Genomic DNA, 22,087 nt, shown 5'->3' with positions numbered 1-22,087 from the left:
GAATAAAGAGGGCTTTCCTTCTTTTCTCTAATTGCATCATTTAAGCACCCACCTCCTCCACCTACTTATAAGACCAACACTGCATCTGTATTTCCTTAAAAGGGAATATTTACCTATTAGACAAAGTGCTGCTTTCCACGTGGTAAGGTTTTCTTTTTGCTGACCTTGAAGGGGAGCGATCCAACAGTCTCTGGGTTTGAAACGCAGGGTGATTCAAACACTGTTCTGTCAAGTATCTTTCAGCTGGGTCCAACTTCAGTAAATTCTTAGGAAATAAAGTTAGGATTGGAAAGAACATTACAACATCAAATTTAAACTGTCTTAAAAACCTTATTTTCTTATAGAAGAAATGCATGGTCATTGCAGAATATCTAGCAAATACAGTTTAGTGCCCCCCCCCAAAAAAATATTTTAAAGGACTATATAAATCGCCCACAATCTTACCACTGCTGTCCTCTGGGGATATGCCCTTTCAGCCCCTTTTTGAATATCACATATAATATTTTCTTTTACAAAATCTGGCTCACATTACACACTTAAGTTTTATATCCTGTACTTCTCACTTATTAATGAAAAACATTATTTATACCATCATTATAACATTTTAAATACTTTTGGAATAAGTATATAGTCATGAAAGAATACACATTCATCTTTCTCCTGTCCCTCTCTCGGGAGGCAGCCCATGCTACCAGTTTCTTGTGCATCTGTACGTATCTCCATCTGCTCTGTACATATCTTTATCTGCTCCTTTTATTTACCCATATAGTAGCATACACACAATGGTCTGCTCTTAGCTTTCTTTCACTGGACATTAGATCTTCTGAGATCATTTCATATCAGTAAAGAGTTGTAACTCTATGGATGTACCTTAGGTTGTTTTTAGCAATTCCCTAATAATAAACATTTTGGTTGTTTCCCTTCTTTTATTATTATGAACAATGTTGCAACAAAAAACTTTACAACATGTTTTTCTATATAGAAGTTTGTGATATGGATATACCATGATTTATTTAACCAATCTCCTACTGTTGGACATTTAAATGGCTGTCACTTTTCACTATTATAATTAATACAGAGGTGAACACCTGAAATCTTTGCATACATCCACGATCCCTTTCACAGGATCAACTCCTAGAGATGGAACTAGTAGGTATGCTAACTTTTAAAGATTATTTCTGTGTTGCCAAATTACCCCCTAGGAAGTTTGTCTCAAATTATACTCCTCTCAGCAATTGAGTCTACCAATTTCCTGGCACCCTCATCAACAACAGGTATTATCATTCTTTTTAGTGCTTGTAAATTATATATTTTAAAAATGGCATCTCATAGTTGTTTTAATTCATATCTTTGATGACTAGTGAGGTTGAATATTTTTGTTCACTGGTTACTTATCTTCCTTCTTTTCTTATTTTTCTATCTGTGTATCTATTCTAATTTATTTCTAAGTGTTCTTTATTCATTAAAGTACTAACCCTTTTACATTGCACAGATTATATTCTTTTACAACTAAAATATTTTCTTCTCTTAATATTTATCTTATTAGTAATTGGACAAGATTTCAAAAGGTGACTCATGATTAAAACTAATTGGTTTTATTGATGAATTAAATATATAAAGAACCAATGGACACAGACACCAGGGGGGTGAGGGCATGAACAGGAGTGGGGTGGGGGGGTATTGGGGGAATAAGGACACATATGTAATACCTTAATCAATAAAGAAAAAAATAAAATAAAATAAAAAAGAAAAAAGAAACACAACCTACATAACCTAACACAACTCAATAGAACACACTTAACTTTTCTCTTTGAGTGACAGAGATTCTCCTTCAGAGAGAGGAAGAAGGGTAAAATTCCAGTGTTTCCAAATCCATCTCTAGATCACTTTCATTGGGTTAGCCAAGAGTAATCCCTTTGTGATCCACTGTTGAACACTGACAGTAAACCTAGATTTGCTCCCAATAAGCCAGAATTCAATTTTAGACAACCACTTTCAACCTAGCATCACAGAAAATTTGAAATGTGATCCTTTCATATACTAACACATTCACTTTGGGTCAGAATCTGGAAACCTAAGCCACTGCTTACATGCAAATGGATTTATATTCATGTTGACTCAGATACAACTCTAAAATTATCTCAATTCTTTCTTCTTCCTTATTAGATAACAAAAACTGTGGAGGTATATAAAATGATTTCTCACTGGCATTTAAAACAGTTAACATCAAAATGGTTTCAACTGGAATGATACTAGTTAAAACAAAGGAAAGTCAGCCTCTGAGTAGTATTTTAAATTAGAAGTACATGTGAACTTTCAGAAGCCAAATATCTACTAGCATTAAGGTGCTATTTTAATTTAAAATTAGCAACTGTAGAAATTACTACACATACATGCAAAGAACTATTTTTATGTTTATGAATATAGCTGTTAATTTTCAAATTACTTGGAAGGATGAGGTCATTATGAGGAAAGAATAAAACAGCATAATTTTTTAAAAACTAAAATAGAACTCATAATTATTATAGTTTCCTTTAAGTTATTAGGGGCTTGGGTTAATTCTGGAGACTTTTATTCCCACTAAAATGGCTGACATGTATAAACAGGTGCAGAATGAGGCGGCCATTTTAGGTACTTATAAATGGACTAGAGGCCCAATGCATGAAGATTCGTGCGAGAATGGGCCTTCCTTCCCCTGGTTGCCGGCATTGCCTTCGCTCTGGCTCGGAGCTGCCTTTCTGCCTTTGCTCCGGCCCCGGAGCCGCCTTTCTGCCTTCCCACGCTGCCCAGAGGCCCAGAGCAGCTGGGGTGGTGCGGAACGCCTGCATATGCAAATTAACCCACTATATTTGTTGGGTTAATTTGCATACTCACTCCTGATTGGCTGGTGGGTGTCGTGAAGGTATGGTCAATTTGCATCTTTCTCTTTTATTAGTGTAGATGAAAAGTATCAAATCTGCTTTAGGGAAATGGCATAGAGAATACATTTCTTCATGAAAAGGTAAATGGTACTATTTATTTTTCAAATTCATTCTAAAAAATAACTAAAAGACAAAAGGAATAATTATATTTATAGTAATATTCAATAATAACAAGGCAATATCTTTGGTAATAGAAATCAAAATCATGGTTTCCAGGAGTAGTGAGGATGGAGTGTACAGTCTGAGAGGTGGTCATGAGTAGGCTTCTAGAATGTTAATAATTTTCTATATCTCAATTTGGGTGGGGTTCACAGATACTTACATTACAAAAATTAACTGAGATATACACATAATTTATATACCTTATGAATATATATTTTAATAAAATGGTTCTTTAATACTCAGAAAACTCAAAGGTAAATATATTAAATAAATAGAAATTAGGTTGTTTAACTTCCAAACTGGTATAAATGCAGATTTAGGTTATCATTGATGCTTATAATTGTATTTGGTAATGATTTAACAGGGAAAGTTCAATTATTTTTAACTATAAAAAGAAAAAGGCAGAAAACGTGAAATCACATTTAATTCAGCTCTTCTACTTTATTATATTTATACTAGAGGCCCAATGTATGAAATTCATGCATGGGTAGGGTCCCTAGGCCTGGCCCGCGATCAGGGCCAATTTGTGGGGCTACTAGCAGGGTGATCGGGGGCCCCCGCTGGCCCCCGCCTTGGCTGGCCTGGTGCCACCCGCTCACTGGCCCCACCCCCCGTCGCCGGTAGCCTCCCTCTGCGGGGCAACCGGCCAGGCAATTGGGCCCCCCCCCCCCCCCCCCGCGTTGGCACCAGCCTTGGCTGGCCTGGGGCCTGAGGGCTGGGAGCAGCTCCTGCATTGAGCGTCTGCCCCCTGGTGGTCAGTGCACATCATAGTGACCGGTTGTTCCACGGGTCATTCCACCATTCGGTTGATTTGGATATTGGGCTTTTATTATATAGGATTTTTAAAGTTATCAAATAATTAAGACCCTGATAAGTAAATATTGATTGCATGAAAGAACATATTGACAAAACTCAACTGATTTAAGAGATAATTTATGCCTAATTAACCTGAAAGAGCCTTGAGGGTTCTTTTTTTTAATAGCATCTCTCAATCTGTGTTCAGAAGAACACTAGTGCTGTGGAGTTTTATTTTAAAAAATGTATTCAGTATTTAATTAAATTTGGGAAATGTTGGGTGAGACAGAAATGCTTCTTTGCTGTGAGATTTCTGAAAGCCTTTGTAGGTTAATGAATATGGTATGTGGCCTTTCTCAAAGGCCACGCCCCTCCCCCACCTCTGCCCCACGCCTATTTACAGTGTTCCTTGGCACACAGATTAACATAGTTTAAAGCACAGCAAAGTTCTGAGAGTACTGCTCAGCAATTTCCAACTGTGCTAAGTATGCCTTTTGAAGGCTCGGTGCACAGTGTATCCACCTCTGATTTTGATGGTTGTCTGAATGGGCATATAACAAACCTGATCCATTAACAACTGTTTTTTAAAGGTGTACTTTAAAAACACCAGCACTGCTTATGCACTGACTGGCTTTAATGAAAGCTGGACAAGTGTGAAAAAAAATAGTTCTCACTCAAGGGGCTGACTTTGTCTACTGGGGAAGAAAACCATGAATAAAAACCGTGAGAATGTTTTCAGTAGTCCAGAGCAGGAAGACCTCCTGGACAGGGGCACTAGCAACGGGAAGAACACTCAGGCCCAGTAGAAGCAGTACTATCAATTATCTGTGTCAAAAAGAGCCAGAAAGAGCCAAGGCTGGGAGAGAAGAGGCCAAGTTAGAAAATGAGCAGAATTAGTTAAAATAATCTAGTAAAATAATCTTATGAGAGGCCTTATATATCATGTAAAAAATGTTAGAATCTCTTTTCTTTCAACATTCATTTTAAGATTTGTTTTAAAACCTTATGCTTGAAAAAAAAACACACCTTATGCTTGAGCAGCTCTTGAGTGCTAAATAAATTTAATTATTTCTTATTATTTATCTTTAAATTGTCATTATTCTGTCCATTTTAGGAATATAATTTAAGTATCTCACAGTCCTGTTTAGATGAAATGTTATAATACCAGATACTTCTGCCATTTAAAATAATTTCCATGTCTTTTAACATGATATAGTCCCTATTATTCACCATTATACATCTATTAACAAAACATTTAATTTGTAAAAGCAGGCTATGGTCACACTTAAGACACAAGAGAATCTACAAACCAAAAGACATTTCATACAGACAACATCAACTTGTCCCACCTTCATTAAGTCAAGTAAAACACTGTTTAAAATTCCAAGATATCTTCTCTCCAATGACTGAGGATGGTTAACAGCTGGAAACTGGAAGAACAACATGACAGGGTGTTAGCACAGGAGGAAGGGTATACCTGTGCATGTACTGTCATTGATGGAGAAGGTAGCAGCCGAACAGAAGTCCTTGCCCTAGTGCCAATCCAAGTCAAATTGATCTCATATGCATATTACTTTTAGTATCTATGTATCTGAGGTATGGATTAATAGAACTGGGTATTAAATAACAGGAAAACTCACAGGTGAAAGATGATACTAAATCTCGTCAGATAATACTGAAGCATGCAAAACAAACCAAAATATAAAAATTTGAAACTGTTTTTATACAGTATTGTCTGCTTATATAGAGAATTCAGTTACAGTACAGTTAATACAGAATTTCTCTGCTTATAGAGACAATTCTTCTCTTTTTCACAAAATGTCATTTACTCCTGAAAATTAGACAAGTAAAAAAAAAAAAGAGGAAAAAGACAGAGAAGCCAGCTCCTGAAAGGCCACAGAAGGAGACATGGTAAATTAAGACACACATTGTATTACTACTTTTATATACTTTTTAAATGACCTGTTTTCAATCCCTTCCTGTATGTAAGTTGGAATAGAAGGCACACAGGCTCCTAAGTTAACAAATGCATTTTTAAATAAAATGAGGCAAAGAGGTCAAGTTTATTTAGATGTTCTGTCCTTCCCTCACATTTCACAATATCTAAGTGAATGGTAAAGTATTAGAACCCAATTCCTTGAACTCCCTCCCAATGGGAGGGCTACTTTGCCTTTAATATATATTTCTTTTATACCAACATAAGAACATTTTGAAGTACCGAAATCCCTACATGCTAAATGAGTGAATGGGAGGAATGGTTATGTGGGAAAACAAGGCCTTTAGCAGTGATTATGACCTCAGGCCCACACTGTGCCAGATAGGGCAGGAGAGAGAGAATATGAGTAAGACCTAAACCTTGCACTCAAGCACTACTCAGTCAGGTGGGAAAGCAATTATAAGTGAACCGTGCAGCTATAAATTCCATGTGGAGCTCACAGAAAGGAGAGACCCAGGTGGTTTGCAGCTGTAGAAGAAAGAACCCATAGCTAATATTTGAGCCAGGTTTTGAAAGATAAGAAAAATGTGAGGATGGGGAAAAGTAGGACAGCATCTTCTACACAGAGGAAGTAGAAGAAATGCCATGAGCTGAATTAACTCAGACACTAAGGCAACAACCTAACACTGATTTCTGAGGGAAATGATGCTACATGCGGCATTTTAGCAATGATCATTCCTCTTATTTTAGAAATGAGAAAGGTGATGACCAGAAAGTTCAAATAACTTGTTTAAGACAAGTCACACAATGAAAAAAGAAGTAGAACTAGTTTGTCCCCAAGTCTACAGTCCAAACCCACACTCTTCCCAAACCTAGGTACTTCTCTTCAGAGAGGTACAAAGGTTCCTTTGGATGTTGTCAGAGCATTAATTATTAGCCCAGAGACAGAGATACCTGTCCTACTGTGATAAAAGGCTATATATACTGGTATCTTAGTGACTACATTGCTCAGGAGGTCTATCTTATACTACCAGATACCCCTTCGCTTTTTGCCCTCAGGGTAACATCTTCTAAAGGCAATGTGAAAACACTGAAGTGAAGAGAGAAGGTTGGAGCAATCAGTTTGGGAGCAGCTGCCAATAGTTCAGGTAAAAGGTGCAAGAGCGAAAGCAGCATTAGCGATGGAAAGAAGCTGAACTTGAGCGCTGACAGCACAGATTGGTTCAAGCGCTCATTCAAATACTCAGAGTCCCACTAAATGTGCTGGGCTCTGTGTTAGAGGTTGGAAACAGTGATAAAACATGATTTCTGCCCTTGGGGAGCTTATATTCTAAGTGGTTCAGAACTAGACAATTAATAATTAACAAGTAAACAAACACAAATAATTACATATCATGAGAAGTGCTATGATGGGAAAAAAGGGTGCTATGGAAGGTAACAGAAAGGAGGTGGCAAAGTGAGAAGGGGTCACACAAGGGAAGTGCCTTTACTGGAAGGAGGCGCAAGTCTCAAATCCAGGAGGTTGGAAAAACCTTGGAATGTTTATGAAAGTCAAAGAAAAAGAAAGGCAAGTGTGGTGACAGTTTGGAGGGAAGGGAATAGAGACCAGTATGAGCTGAGGTCAGGAAGCTAGAAGGGCCTGGATCAGGCAAGGTGTCATAGGCTATGGGAAGGTGCTTGGATGTATTCTCAGCCAAACAGGAATTCATGAATTATGAGTAACTCTATGTCTGAACAGATTTTCATTTCTGCTAGACTGAGGGTGAGTCCTACGTATTGTCATATTGTTAGCATCTAGTATGACAAATGTTTAACAACTGCTAGTATGACAAGTGTTTAACAACTGTTGAACTCTGTGCGTCCTAATTTATGGTCATAATTTGGCTAATTTTTGGCTTATAAAAACAAAAAATAAAAGGAGAAAGGAGAAACTTGCTGGATGTAACAACGATTTGAAAGAGAGAGAGAAGAAAACAGGAAGGAGATGAGAAACTATGCACTTCTGTTTACCCCTTTCTTTCGCAGTCGGAGTGGGTGCTGTGTTGGACACTCAAGTGTGAAGAGGGGTGCTCTTCAAAGTGAAATGAACTGAGGTCCAGAAACTCAAAGGAAGAAACAAAGTGCTTTGCAAATGTAAAGAAAACATGGTTTGAGAATTATGCATTTAAGAGAGAGAGTGGTGATGAGCTTATTTTATAGTTCCCACAACGGCCACCACCAATTGGCATGCTGGCCCAAACAGGGTAGTTGACAACTAAAAAATGTAACTTTGTTAAGAGAGAAGCAGCCTAGAACTGGCCACTTCCATAAGGTGCTTCTGCAGGCCGGTTGTCCCTCATTTAGGGAAAATTTATATTTTAAGACCCTTTTTAGTATATTTTCTGAAAAGTTTTATGCATTAGCAAGTCTCAAAAAGGCTGCCCAAGACAATACACTAGTTTGAAAAGAAGACAATGTTCCACTGTCAACAGAAAGAGCCACAAGAACAGCATCTTTAAATCTGAAGAATGTTAAGTATTCATAGGCTTCCTGAAATCACTACAAATATGTTTGCTCAAATAAGCAACAGCCATTTGTACATTTTTCTATCTTTTGGGTATGCTTAATATTTTGGATAAACAAACATTCTGAGATAACCAAAGTTTAGAATATAATAATACCCAAGCTAGAAAAGACTTTGAAAAATTGGTACATACAAATTAGGAAAAACATAAGCAGCTCCCACTTTCAAATTCAGGCCACTTTTTAAAATTAACAAGTACTATATAAGATTCAAAAATAAAATATTATAGTGGGGTTTATAAGCATTGTAATGAGAAAGAGGATAGCTAAGCATTCCATTGTGTAATGAGCAATGATTTAGATATTGCTGTACTAGTTCCATTTTGAGTTTTCGCAAAGCCTCTTACCCGGAGCCCATGGAAACGAGGATTACTATAGAAGAGCTTCATCTGCTCAGATGGAAGTGGTCCTAGCACCTTCTGAATGGTAAAGAGCTGATCAATTTCACTTTCTCCGGGAAATAAAGGTTGTCCATCACTAAGCTCCCCAAGAATACAGCCCACTGACCACATATCTACGGATTTTCCATACGGAGCTCTGAAAAGCAAAGGGAGAGATTATCCTGGCAACTGAAGAAATACATTTTAATAATTTCCAAATTATTTTAAAGAGATTCATGATTTAAAACACACTTATGTATGTAAGGAATTAAAAAAGTGCCATGTGGATAAAAGGGAGGCTAAAAAAGGAATTATGGATATCCAAGTAAAAATTCACAACACAAGTGAATAAATCTATGCTAATAAAACCATCAGCTTAATAATAATTTAGACAGCATACAGTAAGTTGAAATCTATTCACATCTGGGTGTATTTTGAACATGAATAGCTTAATAAACCTTAATACAGTGCACATGCATGATAACACCTCACTTGGGGAATGAAATGCTCCCAAAAATTTGTTCTAGGTCAGTGAATTTCAACCTTTTTCATCTCATGGCACACATAAACTAATTAATAAAATTCTGCAGCACACCAAAAATAGATTTTTTTTGCCAATCTGACAAAAATAGGTATCATTTTGATTTATTTACAAAAAATAAAAATAAATAATTAGCTACTAATTTTGCTCCAAAGTGACTTTTTAAAAAACCAGGTACTTATACTTGTATATAAGTATTTATGGTACCAAAGATGAACCAGACACAACATTATTATATGACATGACCAATGGGAAGCAACTCTCTTATATGACCTATATATTTATGGTTCAAGAATGAGCATTCACAGTAGGTGGCTATTATGTTGGCTGTTGTCATTTTTTCAATTTGACAATCTAAGGGAAAAGAGGTCAATGCCTCTGATTAAATAATCAGGTATTGCATGTTTTAAAAATTCTTGTGGCACACTGGTAAATCCAAATTATAATCCCTCTCAAAGAAAATGGACTACGCATCCCAGTGAGTCCAAACAGAGGTACACAGAAGAAACAGATAAAAACAACCTCTGTGGACATCCACATTCTTAATGTGAAAGATTATTAACAAATATGGTGGCAATAATTCCCCCCATTTCTGTACATCTCTCACTTTGTAATGTGACCCTGCCACTCATCCCATCAAGAACTGTAGTTTATTCCTCCATCCTTTGAATCAGGACTTGGCCATGTAATGTGCTTTGGCCAATGAGGCAAAAGCCATGCAAACAGAGGCTTGAAAACAACTTCTGGTTTGGGGCTTGCCCTAATGCTGCAGGGAGTTCTGTTAGCACACACAGAAACTTGGACTAGCCTACTGGAGAATGAGTCCCCATGGGACAGAGATGGTCTGTCCCAGCTGTGGCCCCATAAACCAACCAGCCTCCAGATGACCTGTCACAGACTGACTATAGTGACATTAGCAACTCCAGTTGAGACCAGCAGAAGAACCATCCAGCCAAACTCAAATTGCCGACTCCCCCAAATCACTGGCACTCAGAATCGAGAGCAAATAAAATGGTATTTTGTTTTATGCCATTAAGTTTTGGGGTGGTTTGTTACAGTGGAATAGGTAACTGGTATTTAATAAACTGATGTTATTTTCCATAGATGAACTCAGAGCTAATGATATAGGATCAGCAGATATGCAGATGTCATTCTATTTGGGGAAGATAGCTCACCCAAGTAAGAGTTCTGGGGACCGATACCACCTGGTGGCCACATACTCTGTATAATTAGCATTATTGCCTTCTGATAGATTCCGAGCAAAACCTGAAAGATAACAAAGCCCAAATATGTAACTTTGAAAAAGAAATAATAATTACATGTTGGCAAAGTATTTCAGTGCTAGCAATATTTTAAAGGAACATCAAAAGAACATAATGACTGGTATTGATGGGCTGTTTATTAATAGTGTCCTTGTTATTTTAAAAGGTTAGTCCACTGTTCATATGTCAATTAAAAAAAAGTATTCACTAAAAAAAAAAAGTCTCCCCTTCTGCCTAAGGAATCCATGTTTTCAAAATCATCACATGCTTTAATATGCATTCAGAACATATTTTTTAAGTATAAAAATTTTTTATTCTTTAAATATATTTTTTAATTGATTTCAGAGAGGAAGGGAGAGGGAGAGAGAGATAGAAACATCAATGATGAGAGAATCATTGATCAGCTGCCTCCTGCATGCCCCTCACTGGGGATCGAGCCTGCAACCCAGGCATGTGTCTTTGACTGGAACCAAACCCGGGACCCTTCAGTCCGCAGGCTGACACTCTATCCACTGAGCCAAACCAGCTAGGGCCACAGCATATTTTTAAAACAGTTCTCCCAATAAATACAAACCTTAGGAACAAAATGAAGCCCCACAAACGCCAGAAGTCAAAGCTAAACTAGCGTTTCACAGCAGTCATTATATGCTGCAATGTGGGCCATTCATGGTATTTGTCTATCTACTGTTGCTGATCAGCTCCAACCATTATAGAAGCAAGTAACAGCTGGCAATGACAGAAACAAAGCAGGCCAAAATTATTTTTATCTCCTAATGTGACTAAGAAGCATATTAGAGGTATCTTAATTACCTTATAGACTCTATTACTATTTTCCCCCAAAGCCATTTCAAGAGGTTTTAGGGTCACAAAATAAACCAGCAGGTAAGTTAATTACCCATCTAACTCACCAAAAGTAAAATGGATTTCTTATAAATAGCTATAGAGAGCCAGAACATTAAAATTGGGGGTATAAATTAAGGTGTATATCAGTTTTGAAAAGTTGAAAATAGTATTTCTTAGAATGGAACAGTAAAAAAATAAAAACTACAGCAGAAAACAAAACCCTAACTTCAGTTAATTAATACTTCTTTGTAAGACATATTTTGAAGGAATATTCAAAATTTCTGTAAATGGGGTTCTTCCAGCTAAACAAAGGAGCTGCATGCTCTGGGAGGGAAAGCAATTAGAAAGTCCTCATAGGGGATGCCCAGGGCACAGTAGTGCTATCATGCTGAATTTCCGGACCATTTAAAATGGTCTTTTCTTTAAATGATGCTAGACTAGGAATACTCTTTTCCTATTACTAACCATTCTACAGGCATCTTTTATAACTTGCTTAACAAACTTCAGTAACTGTGGGGTTTAAGAAGATCACCAACCCCGTAGTTCATGGATACACAGTAAAGGGTCTATGAGCTGCACAAAGTCTCAGTGCTTGGTGGTTATCAAAATTATGGGTAGGAAGTAAAAAAATAGATATTATTCCTGAATATCATAATGCTAAGGAAATGCCAAATATGCCACGATCAAAATCTTTTAAATATAGTATTCAGTATTTTTTTATTCTCCTAAGCACATCTTAAGATGTTTAGGATACATCAGGACTCTTCTCTGCAATATTCCTTATTATATAGTATGAAGAAAATTAAGTTCTATAAAATGTTTTTCTCAGGAAAGCAGGTTCAAAATATTCAAAATCTCTGAAAACATTGGATAAAAACAGTTATACATGCTTCCAATTGCTACACTGCACAAAATTGGTCATTCTAAAGTGATTTCTTGGAATGTTTCTATGTCTCACTTTTGTGCTCCATCTCCTAAGTACTAATCTAACTTTTGTTTACAAAAAGAAATGACTTCTCATTTATATGTGGAGGTTTATATTGTATGTGATTATATTTGAATATCTGAAAAAAGACATTTTTAGAAAGTTATTTTTCAATATATGGATTAGACAAAACTACAGTTTACAAAAGTGATTCATGCCTTAAATACCCTATATTTTTAATACAGAGTTTTATACACAGGAAACAATATAGAATTTTCTACTAGAAAAAAATACTTGAAAACTTCATTATACACTCAACCAGAAGCTGTAGTATTACACATTAATCACTAATCTCATGCACTGAACATTTAAAGAGAATAGAACTGTTCTAAAACTCTCTTTTGATCTTACAGATATATAACATTTGCATTCACACCATACACGTGTGTATTTATATAGGCACATTTTCAGTGTTTATGATTATGACTAAAACAGTTTCTATCAACATTTAAAATATTTTTAAAAAAATTTTTATTCTACTCAAACCAGAGGGTATTTCCTAGAAAACTCTTTCAGGGGTCATTAACTGCCTGATTTATGAATATATGCACATGCATGCATTTGAATACTAATGAAATAACTACTGCATGATGAATTTTTTTTAAATAGTAGACAATACTATGTAGAACAAAGAGAGTAGTACTCTTCCTGCAATCAATTTTTCAACATATGACCAAATAAAATGTTCCTCTGCTACTTTAAGTCAAAACATAAAAAGTACTTTTAATATGCTTGTGAAAACTTCCTATGTGTTATATTAACTCAATTTTGTATAGTAGTCTCCCCTTATCACAGGGGCTACATTCCAAGACACATACCCCCCTACCCCTGTGGATGCCTAAAACCACAGATAACACCAAACCCTGTATCTGCTTTTTCCCTACACATACATACTTTTTCACTTAAAAGAAGCATTTCACTGCTTATCTTGCACTTTGGGGCCATTATTAGTAAAATAAGGGCTACTTGAACACAAGTACTGGTGTACTGAGATAGTCGATCTGATAACTGAGACAGATACTGTGATTCAATCCCAGGAGAGACAGAGCAGAAAGTGTGAGATTTCATCACACTACTCAGAGTGACACACAATTTAAAACTTACGAATTCAATATTTCTAGAATTTTCCATTTAATATTTTCTGATCTCGGTTGACTGCGTAAATGAAACCATAGAAAGTGAAACTGCAGATAAGGGAGAACTACTGTACTTACAGGGCTCAATTTCTTTTCAACTTACCAAAGTCACACAGCTTCAAAACATCATTGTGGCTGATTAACAGATTTTCTGGCTTTATATCTGGAGCATCAAGATTAAAAAACAATGATTAAAAAATGTCCCATGTACTGCTGATTGATGCCATAGAACACTATAATAGCACCTAACTAGAAATATCCAATGTGATTTGAATAGAAACCTGTGGCAGTGAAAAGCAGAGCAACACATTTTATGCTGGTACATAAAAGTTCCATTAATTTCTTTTTGAGGAACATGCAGACCACAATTTCAAAAATATTTTCCCCTTAAATCTTAAAGGCATTAATTGCATTTCTGAAAGGAATTTAAGAATGATTGAACCTAGGCCACCACATTTTAAGGAACTATTTTTACTTTTTGAAAGCAAATACCTAGCATTATATTTACTAGAGGAAAAAATACATATAAGATACATATTCTGTTATGATTTTCTGTGTAGTTTCTATATTTATATATCTCTTTAGCTTTTCTATGTGGCTCACAATTATAAGTCTCTAATGCTGAATGAAGCTATACTGAATGTGTCAAAATAAGATTTCTCATTTTTTCCATGGATCTTTTGAGGCTGTGGTGAGAGGTGAGGAGTAGAAATACACAGAAAATGCAAATTAATATCCCCCTTGGAAGGCATCTCACAATTGCATTTTTAGAGAACCCATCATCTACCATATGGTAGAGGTGAAAATGGAGAAAGGGAAGGGGTAGAAATAAAATCTGTAGATTTCAGAATCCTGGTTTCTATTGCTAATTCCCAACCATTGATTCACTATACACTTAACCAAATCATTGTAACACTATGGAAATGCAGCCAAATCAGTTCCTTATTAATAGCCTCAAACTAAAAGTATAGACTGTTATTTTACCCTAGACACTAGATTTCCAGCTGGAGGAGGTCTTTCCATGCCATCCTTGATAAAATAACTATGATGAAAGTCAAATGCAAGAGAAATATCAACTGTCTGTTTCTAGAAATAATAGGACTCGGCATTCTTCCCAAAGTATTCTAAAAGTGAGACTATCTTTAAAGTGATATCCTTGTGTCTCTATATAGGTAAATTAAAATGTAGTATTCACTTATTTGACAATTCAAAGACAAGAAGTATATATATAACAACATTTTCTGACAAACATCTTTTAGCTTCATTATTGTATCAGTTTATGTCCCATGATTGTAAAACTCTAGAATGCAAGAGAGATTATCAGAAGATAAATGGCTTCGAGTTAAAGATGGTGCAATTCATGGCAATAAAGGATAAAATAAAACAGTTTATGAAAGTATAATCATGGCCTTTATGTCAGGTTGGTCATGTATGTAACCTGCAACAATGGGCAGTTTTCAGTAACAGGTAAGGAAACTTAGGAGGTAAAGTTACAGATTGGAGATCTTAGTCTCTAAGGGAATAAGCAATGACTGTCAATGCGATTGGGAGGGGGGTGGTGTTAGTGACTTAGGGACTATCTCTAAAGCCTGATTTGGGGTTTGATTCACATTACCTGGTCTAACTGAAGAACCAAAGGCAATGGAGAGGGTCCCCCCACCCAGTAAGCGCTAAAGTTTGAATCTGTTGAGTTTTTGTTTTTAATCCTTACCCGAGGACATTTTCCCACTGATTTTTAGAGAGAGTGGAAGAGAGCAGGAAAGACAGAGACTCTGACCAGGGCCTTGGCTAGGGAGGAGCCTGCAACCAAGGTACGTGCCCTTGACTGGATTGAACCCAGGACTCTTTGGTCCGCAGGCCTATGCTCTATGCACTAAGCCAAACCGGTAGGGCCTGTTGAGTTCTTTATAACACTAGGTGTTCCTAGAGTTGAGAGTAAATACGGTTATACAAACACATAGATCTCACCATAATATCCAAGTAAATTTGCCATCCATCCTTTTTGTGATACAAAATGAGACTTAGAAGTTAAACAAGGTCTCATATCCTGTACTTTCAAAATGTATTTAATTTAAATGGAATGTCAGTGTCTTTGGAAATATTATGATAGTAATATGTGAAGTATTTTACTGTTAAGTTTGATGTTTGAACTTTTCTATTTTAAAAATTCCATACTTACCCCTATGAACAATATCATTCTTATGGCACCAGTGAATAGCTTTGATTAGCTGATAGATATAACTTTTTACTTTTTCAGGTGGAACTCCATTTGGCATTTCTTCCAGCAACTCAAGCATATTCTAAAAATTAAATAGGGAGCCATTAATCTCCAAAATTAGGTAGTCCATAAATTATATATTAATAATTTTAAAAAGCACCTTGGATGATAACTCATCCAATACACAGCCTGCATTTCAAAAATTGTTTTGCTTTTCATCTATAACCTTTTTCATGTTGAGGTAGGATACTGTATTAAATCAAGGTTCTTTTTAAAGAGAATTTCCTACTCCCCAGTGCTGTCCCAAATAATAATCCTGTGCACTTTTCACTCTCCCTAAAAACTTTCAGGCATACTTTTAGCAGTTTTCAATGGAAAAGCAATAATACAAAGTAGAGATAAGACAGTGCAATGTATAAGCATGAGGGAAGTCATTTTAACAGTGCATTGTACAACTTTAATATAACTTTGCAATAAAATCAAGCCTTGAAAATATTCCTGGGAGACCTGAAAAATATTCTTAAAAGAAATAATCCCTAAGATTAGTAGCAATCAATAAAATCAGTGTAAAATAAAAGTCTAGAAAATACTGCTGAAATAAAAATTCCCAGACTCCAAACAAATCAATATTGAAAATTTCAGTCTGGAATGACCATTCTAAAATTCATGGAAGTTTTTCATGAAGTACAAACTCCAGTTAACCAGTCTCACTGAATTTCCAGATTAACCAAACATTCTCCATTTCCTCTGAAAAGTACAAGACCAAGGCCCATAGCAACACTGACATTTACTGTTTGTAGATGACCATCTAGGACAACAGTTCTCAAAGTGTGATCTGTGGATCTCTGGAGGCAGTTCTCAGACTATGAGGAGGGCTGATGAAGTCAAAACTATAGTCATAATAACACTCAGCCTTTTTCACTGTGCTGGCATTTACACTTATGGATAAAGTGGTAGCACTTAACATGAATCAAGGCTTTTGATTCTTCAATGCCACACCCTTGCAGTTAAAAAACAACCCAGTTTTAGTTAAGGATGTATTTGATGAAGCAGTACGTCTTATTAAATTTCAATTCTCGAGTACATGTATTTTTAGGAACCTACACGATAAAATGAGGAATACACACGAAACACTTCTTGCTGCTACACATCACAGTAGATGGTCATTTTAAGGAAAAGACTTGGGCAATTGAGATGCAAACTGAACAAGCCACTTTTCTTGTGGAACACCATTTTGCACTTGAAAGAATGAGGGACACACAAAGGTATTTATGTTAACAGGCATAATGGGTTTACTATTGTTATTTAAATGGATTAATATTGTTATATTGTGTTTTGACTTCTAAAAGAAAAATAGTAACAGATAAAACCTACATAAATAAAAAGCTCTTACTAGCAGGGTTCCCAATAATGTTTAGAAGTGTAAAGGAGTCCTAAGACCAAAAAGTTAGAAAAGTGCTGTTCTCATACAACATGACAACTTCGTTCTCACCTATGTTCGTACCTAAAGAAGATTAAGACTGGAGAGGTTTATGTTTGCTTTAGGTCAGTTCCCAGGTGCTTTCTATGGCACAAATGACCAGTCAAGTTGTATACATTTAAGCCTCAGGGGTCCTCAAACTTTTTAAACAGGGGGCCAGTTCACTGTCCCTCAGACCGTTGGAGGGCCGGACTATAGTTTAAAAAAAAAAAAACTATGAACAAATTCCTATGCGCACTGCGGGACCGGGACGAGTCGGCTGCTAAGCAGGACAGGCAGCGGCACCCGGCGGGCCGGATAAATGTCCTCGGTGGGCCGCATGTGGCCCGCAGGCCGTAGTTTGAGGACACCTGAAACAGTCAGTTTTGGTTTACAATACAGCCATACCTATTTCTAACAGATGCACTTGTTATTTTAATATAACTAAATATCATATAAACCAATGAAATAATGTTTTTTAAAAAGGGAGTTGTTTATAAGAAAATTAAGTTTCATAATTTGGAAAGATTTAATAAAGGAAAGCCATCAAACATACTGCCCTCTAATCAAATGTGAGTACAACGACCATAAAACACTGGCAAGGACAGGAGAGGTGGCGGTGATCAGAATTCTGCACTGAGATTGCTTTGTAATGTTTTTAAGCTTTTGCCTCACTTTAAAGAAGCTGGCACAGAATATCATAGTTGATGCATTACGGGTATGATGTATGCAAGAAAGACCCATCAGAACACCAATCAGAAGATCAGTACTCAAAAGGCCTTGACCCGCCAAAACCGGTTTGGCTCAGTGGATAGAGCGTCAGCCTGTGGACTGAGGGGTCCCAGGTTCGATTCCGGTCAAGGGCACGTAACTTGGTTGCGGGCACATCACCAGTGTGGGGTGTGCAGGAGGCAGCTGATCGATATTTCTCTCTCATCGATGTTTCTGACTCTCTATCCCTCTTCCTTCCTCTCTGTAAAAAATCAATAAAATACATTTAAAAAAAAAAAAAGGCCTTGATCCTACCTCTGAAGGACAGTAAATCTATATTTAAGTTAAAAGAAAATGTTTCAAGTATGTATACACCATTTTAAAAATGCTTCTCCACTTGAATTGCCTTTTTCAATTAACAAATGCATAGGAGGTCCCAAATGCACAGAAGGAATAAGAGGGCTTTGTAATAGAGCAAATAAATTGTCTCATTTCATATTCGACTCTAAATCCCTCCGTGGCAGAGAGGAATTCATTCTTCTCTCATTCCACAGTAATACAATTTGTAAGTGGATGCATAGGTGGCCAGAATGAACAGTATACGTATTTCTCCGCTGCCTCACAGCTAGTGGGGCCATGCAACTAAGTCCTGGCCAATGGGATGTGATAGCTGGAGCTCTATCTTGACTGTGAGGACAAGGGTCGTATCTCAGGGGTGGTGAGCAGAAAGGTAGAAGCAGCCTGGAATTCCTATGGCTGTGGAGTTACCATACCAGCCCTATACTGCCCACCTTTGCATCTGTGCACGAAAAATAAATTTCTGTTTTGTTTTAGCTCCTGTGGTCCTGCATCTATTATAATCCCCTATCCCTAGAGCATCCTTCTCCTTGCTCTCTTGAGATTCGTCAATCGTTAGGCACTGCCACTGACCAAGTGGTGTGATGGTCACCTTCCACTGAAAAAACACAGGATCAGAGCAAGAATACAAGACCCGGGGTCAGGAAACTGGAGTTCTGGTAGAGCTGCCTCTTACCAGCAGACAGATCTCAGATATGACAGATTATCTGAAACAAAGAGGTGATTTCTGCATTTATTCCTACTAAACTGTTATTGTGAACAATCACCATGAGTAGAACAGAAAAAAAAGGATAAACTGAAATAGATGTCAGAATTTTATCATTTGGCAGTGAAAACTGCAAATGGCGTGATTATTTTTGACAACTGTAAAATAATTTAAACAACATCTGCTTTTACAGCAATCCTTTTTGTATGACTTTAAAAAATATATCACATTTCAGTTTTATTTTGGTGGGAAAGGTCTAGGAAAATAACTAAATTGACACAGAAAAAGAAAACCTAAAACAAATTTTAGAAATAAACCATAAAGCAGTGTTTAAAACAACAAAAAGCCCTGTAACTTTTCAACTGCTGCTTGTAATGAAGTGACTATGTATATTTTTTAATTAGTAAGAGAGTTTGTAAAATCTGAATTAATTCAAAAGCCACATCACTGGTCAGCCGTCTTAGCAACACTGCTTTCCATTTCCTGATGATGGTGTTGGTGGTGATACTCCGTCATTTGTGCCATAGAAAGTACCTGGGAACTGACCAAAATCAAACATAAGCCTCTCCAGTCCTAATCTTCAGATAATAACATAGGAAATCAGCAGAGCCACCTATTTAATGATCAAGGAAATCTTTAAAGGTCCGTCTGGCTCCTGTTTATTGTCCTCTTGTTAAAGCACTGATATAAGTTCCTAACAATAAGCAACTGCCATAGGTTAACTACTGTCCAAGAAAATCATAGGCACATAAAATGGATTACTATAGCGTACATTTGCCCTTAGGTCCCATCATTAAAACTGTCACTAATAATTAACATTTTTTAAACGTATACTAAAACAAACACTCAGACAACTTAAACAATGTGTGATTTTCTTTCCCCCCATGTTTCCAATTCCTTTATCTGTGGTCTCACCTACCTTCTCAAGCCTCACCTTATGCCTCCTGGCACATCTTCTTCCCTCAAATATAGCCAAAGCACTGACAATTCACAAGAGGCTGCTTCAGGAGCCCACCCACTCACCAACCTTAGGTCTGATTCAGACACCCATCCTATGCTTGTGAGGTATCTTACACGCACCTCACCCATCCTGTACCATTGCTGCCCATTTATTTGTCTCCCTCAGCAGCCTCGCTTAGGTTTAATTAAAATAAACCAAGTCTAAAAATTACTTGTTGAACACAGGTTCTCAGACTCTAGAAGCCAAGCCAATACACTGTTTAAACTTAAGATTATATCTATACAGTGAAATTGTATAAAATCCGTCAATATATTTCAGGACTTCTCTAATGATTATGGGTAATACTTGCCATTTTGAAAGTCCTTGGATTAGGAGAACATTGACAAATCATGCTAGATAATGACACTTTCTTGAATGGTATCAGAAACAGTCCTAAGTAAAAGAATCAGACAAATATCCACAGCATCGATTAGTAACTTACTTTTTCCACATACTCAAACACCAAGTATAATTTCCCCCTCCGACGAAAGGCTTCTTTCAGCTCCACAATGTTTTCCTGTTTGAGAGTACGAAGCATTTTAAGCTCTCGTAAGGTCGTTTCCTTGACCTCTTCATTTTCTAGAATGTAAACATGGTGAATAGAGTAAATTAAAGCTTTCAAACTACTCTTCAAAAAATTCTAAGAACACTGAAAACATACTAATTTCACTTTCCACTTTGAGTACTTCTGCATAAGAAGTCTAAGGATGACACATTAAATATAACCTTTACTTGTTCAAAGGATCAAGAGTAAGAAACTTCAAGAAAAGGCTTACTTAACCAGCACGAACCTAATTTTCTGCTTGAATGTTCTTAACCTTCTTATTGTAAAGTGTATGTGTAAAACACGGAGTTCCACATATGAATCCATTGTCAGTTTAACACTACATTCCGAAGAAGGAGTTTAATATGGTAAAAAGAAATCAACTGCAGCATTGTGCCGAGGACCCTCTATGCAGCATCTGTAGCAGTTGATGCTTTTAAGTTTGGCCTGAAGCTTTGGCTTAAAAGAGCTTTTTATTCCTCAGGCTGCATGTGAGTCACCTCAGTGAGCAGAGGCCAAGTGCCAGGTATCCACAATGCAGAGCACAGTCAAGTTGCAGGGAATTCTAAATGTGCCTGATCTTCTCTCGGAACAGCAGCTGCTGTAGGTTCCTACTGTCCTCTTGTGACATGTCCATCTGTCCATCCCAGATGGTGTAGCTGTACTGGGGTGGAGAACTTATGCTGAACCAACATCCCCTTCCATATCATCAATGTCAACTCATGATATCCCCCACAGACAAGGAGGAAGGACAGAACTCACATTAACTTGAATGGATTCATGAACAGCGCCAGTGGGGAAGGTAATGTTTCATTTTACTTGAGTTTTTATGATTTAGCTGGGAAATTCTAACCACCACGTTTATGTATGTATACACAAGGATACAGGTTCAAAATTCCTTATCTGCAATTCCAAGAATCCAAAAACCAGTCTAAAAACTGAACAATTTCTAAGTTTATGGAAAATCTCTTTAAAGGCAAAATCTGAACTGACACGAGACCACTTATAGTCTTTGTGTATGCATCCCACTTACTATGAATAGTCTTATGCTGTGCTTTAGAAATAGTACCTGATTACAGGGTACGAAAGTAGCATGCCGTATTTTCATTCTAAAATCCAAACCTTATAAATTCCAAAACCCATCTGTCCCCCACGGTTTTGGGTAAGGGTCAGAATCCCAGCTTGAGAGTCTAAGTTGTGTGATCCTCAGGTTCAGGCATGTCTGGGGGTGGGGTGAGGGAGAAAATGGCATTTGGAGATAGGAGTGAGAAAGATTAAGGTACCTTCTAGGAAGAAATACTTCCTAAGCAAGATACACAGGAGGAAAAGCCTGAAGGGGTCAAAAGTGTGTGTGTGTGTGGGGGGGGGACTGTAAATGCAATGCCAGGAGTACTTTTCAGATTATTTTATTTTTTAAAATAATTATTGTTGAAAGTATAACATATGTCCCCCTTTTTCCCTCATTGACCCCCTCCAGCCCACCCTCTTCCCCCCTCAGATTATTTTCTATCCCAACTCCCTGTCAAATGGAGTGTAAAGAAAGGAGAACTGTTTACACAAATGAAAACA

The 22,087-nt window shown here is 36.9% G+C and overlaps 1 protein-coding gene across 2 annotated transcripts in view; it reads right to left on the bottom strand.

Annotated features, from left to right (window-relative positions):
• CDKL5 (cyclin dependent kinase like 5) overlaps positions 1–22,087 on the bottom strand; it is a gene marked incomplete at its 3' end in the record, with an annotated part of 167,827 nt that overhangs the window by 30,516 nt on the left and 115,224 nt on the right. For both annotated transcript variants that reach the window (XM_080653864.1, XM_080653863.1), the window contains exons 5-11: positions 20,417–20,553; positions 15,703–15,823; positions 13,627–13,686; positions 10,473–10,563; positions 8,724–8,913; positions 5,228–5,308; positions 114–265 (exon numbers count right to left, since the gene is read on the bottom strand). In XM_080653864.1, the coding sequence (XP_080509990.1) occupies positions 114–265; positions 5,228–5,308; positions 8,724–8,913; positions 10,473–10,563; positions 13,627–13,686; positions 15,703–15,823; positions 20,417–20,553 (832 nt within the window). The remainder of the gene's footprint in view (positions 1–113; positions 266–5,227; positions 5,309–8,723; positions 8,914–10,472; positions 10,564–13,626; positions 13,687–15,702; positions 15,824–20,416; positions 20,554–22,087) is intronic.

Source organism: Plecotus auritus (genome assembly GCF_963455305.1).
Source record: "Plecotus auritus genome assembly, chromosome: X".
NCBI classification, from domain to species: domain Eukaryota; kingdom Metazoa; phylum Chordata; class Mammalia; order Chiroptera; family Vespertilionidae; genus Plecotus; species Plecotus auritus.
Note: the sequence above shows the minus strand (reverse complement) of the source record. Positions and strands in the feature narration are given on the sequence as shown.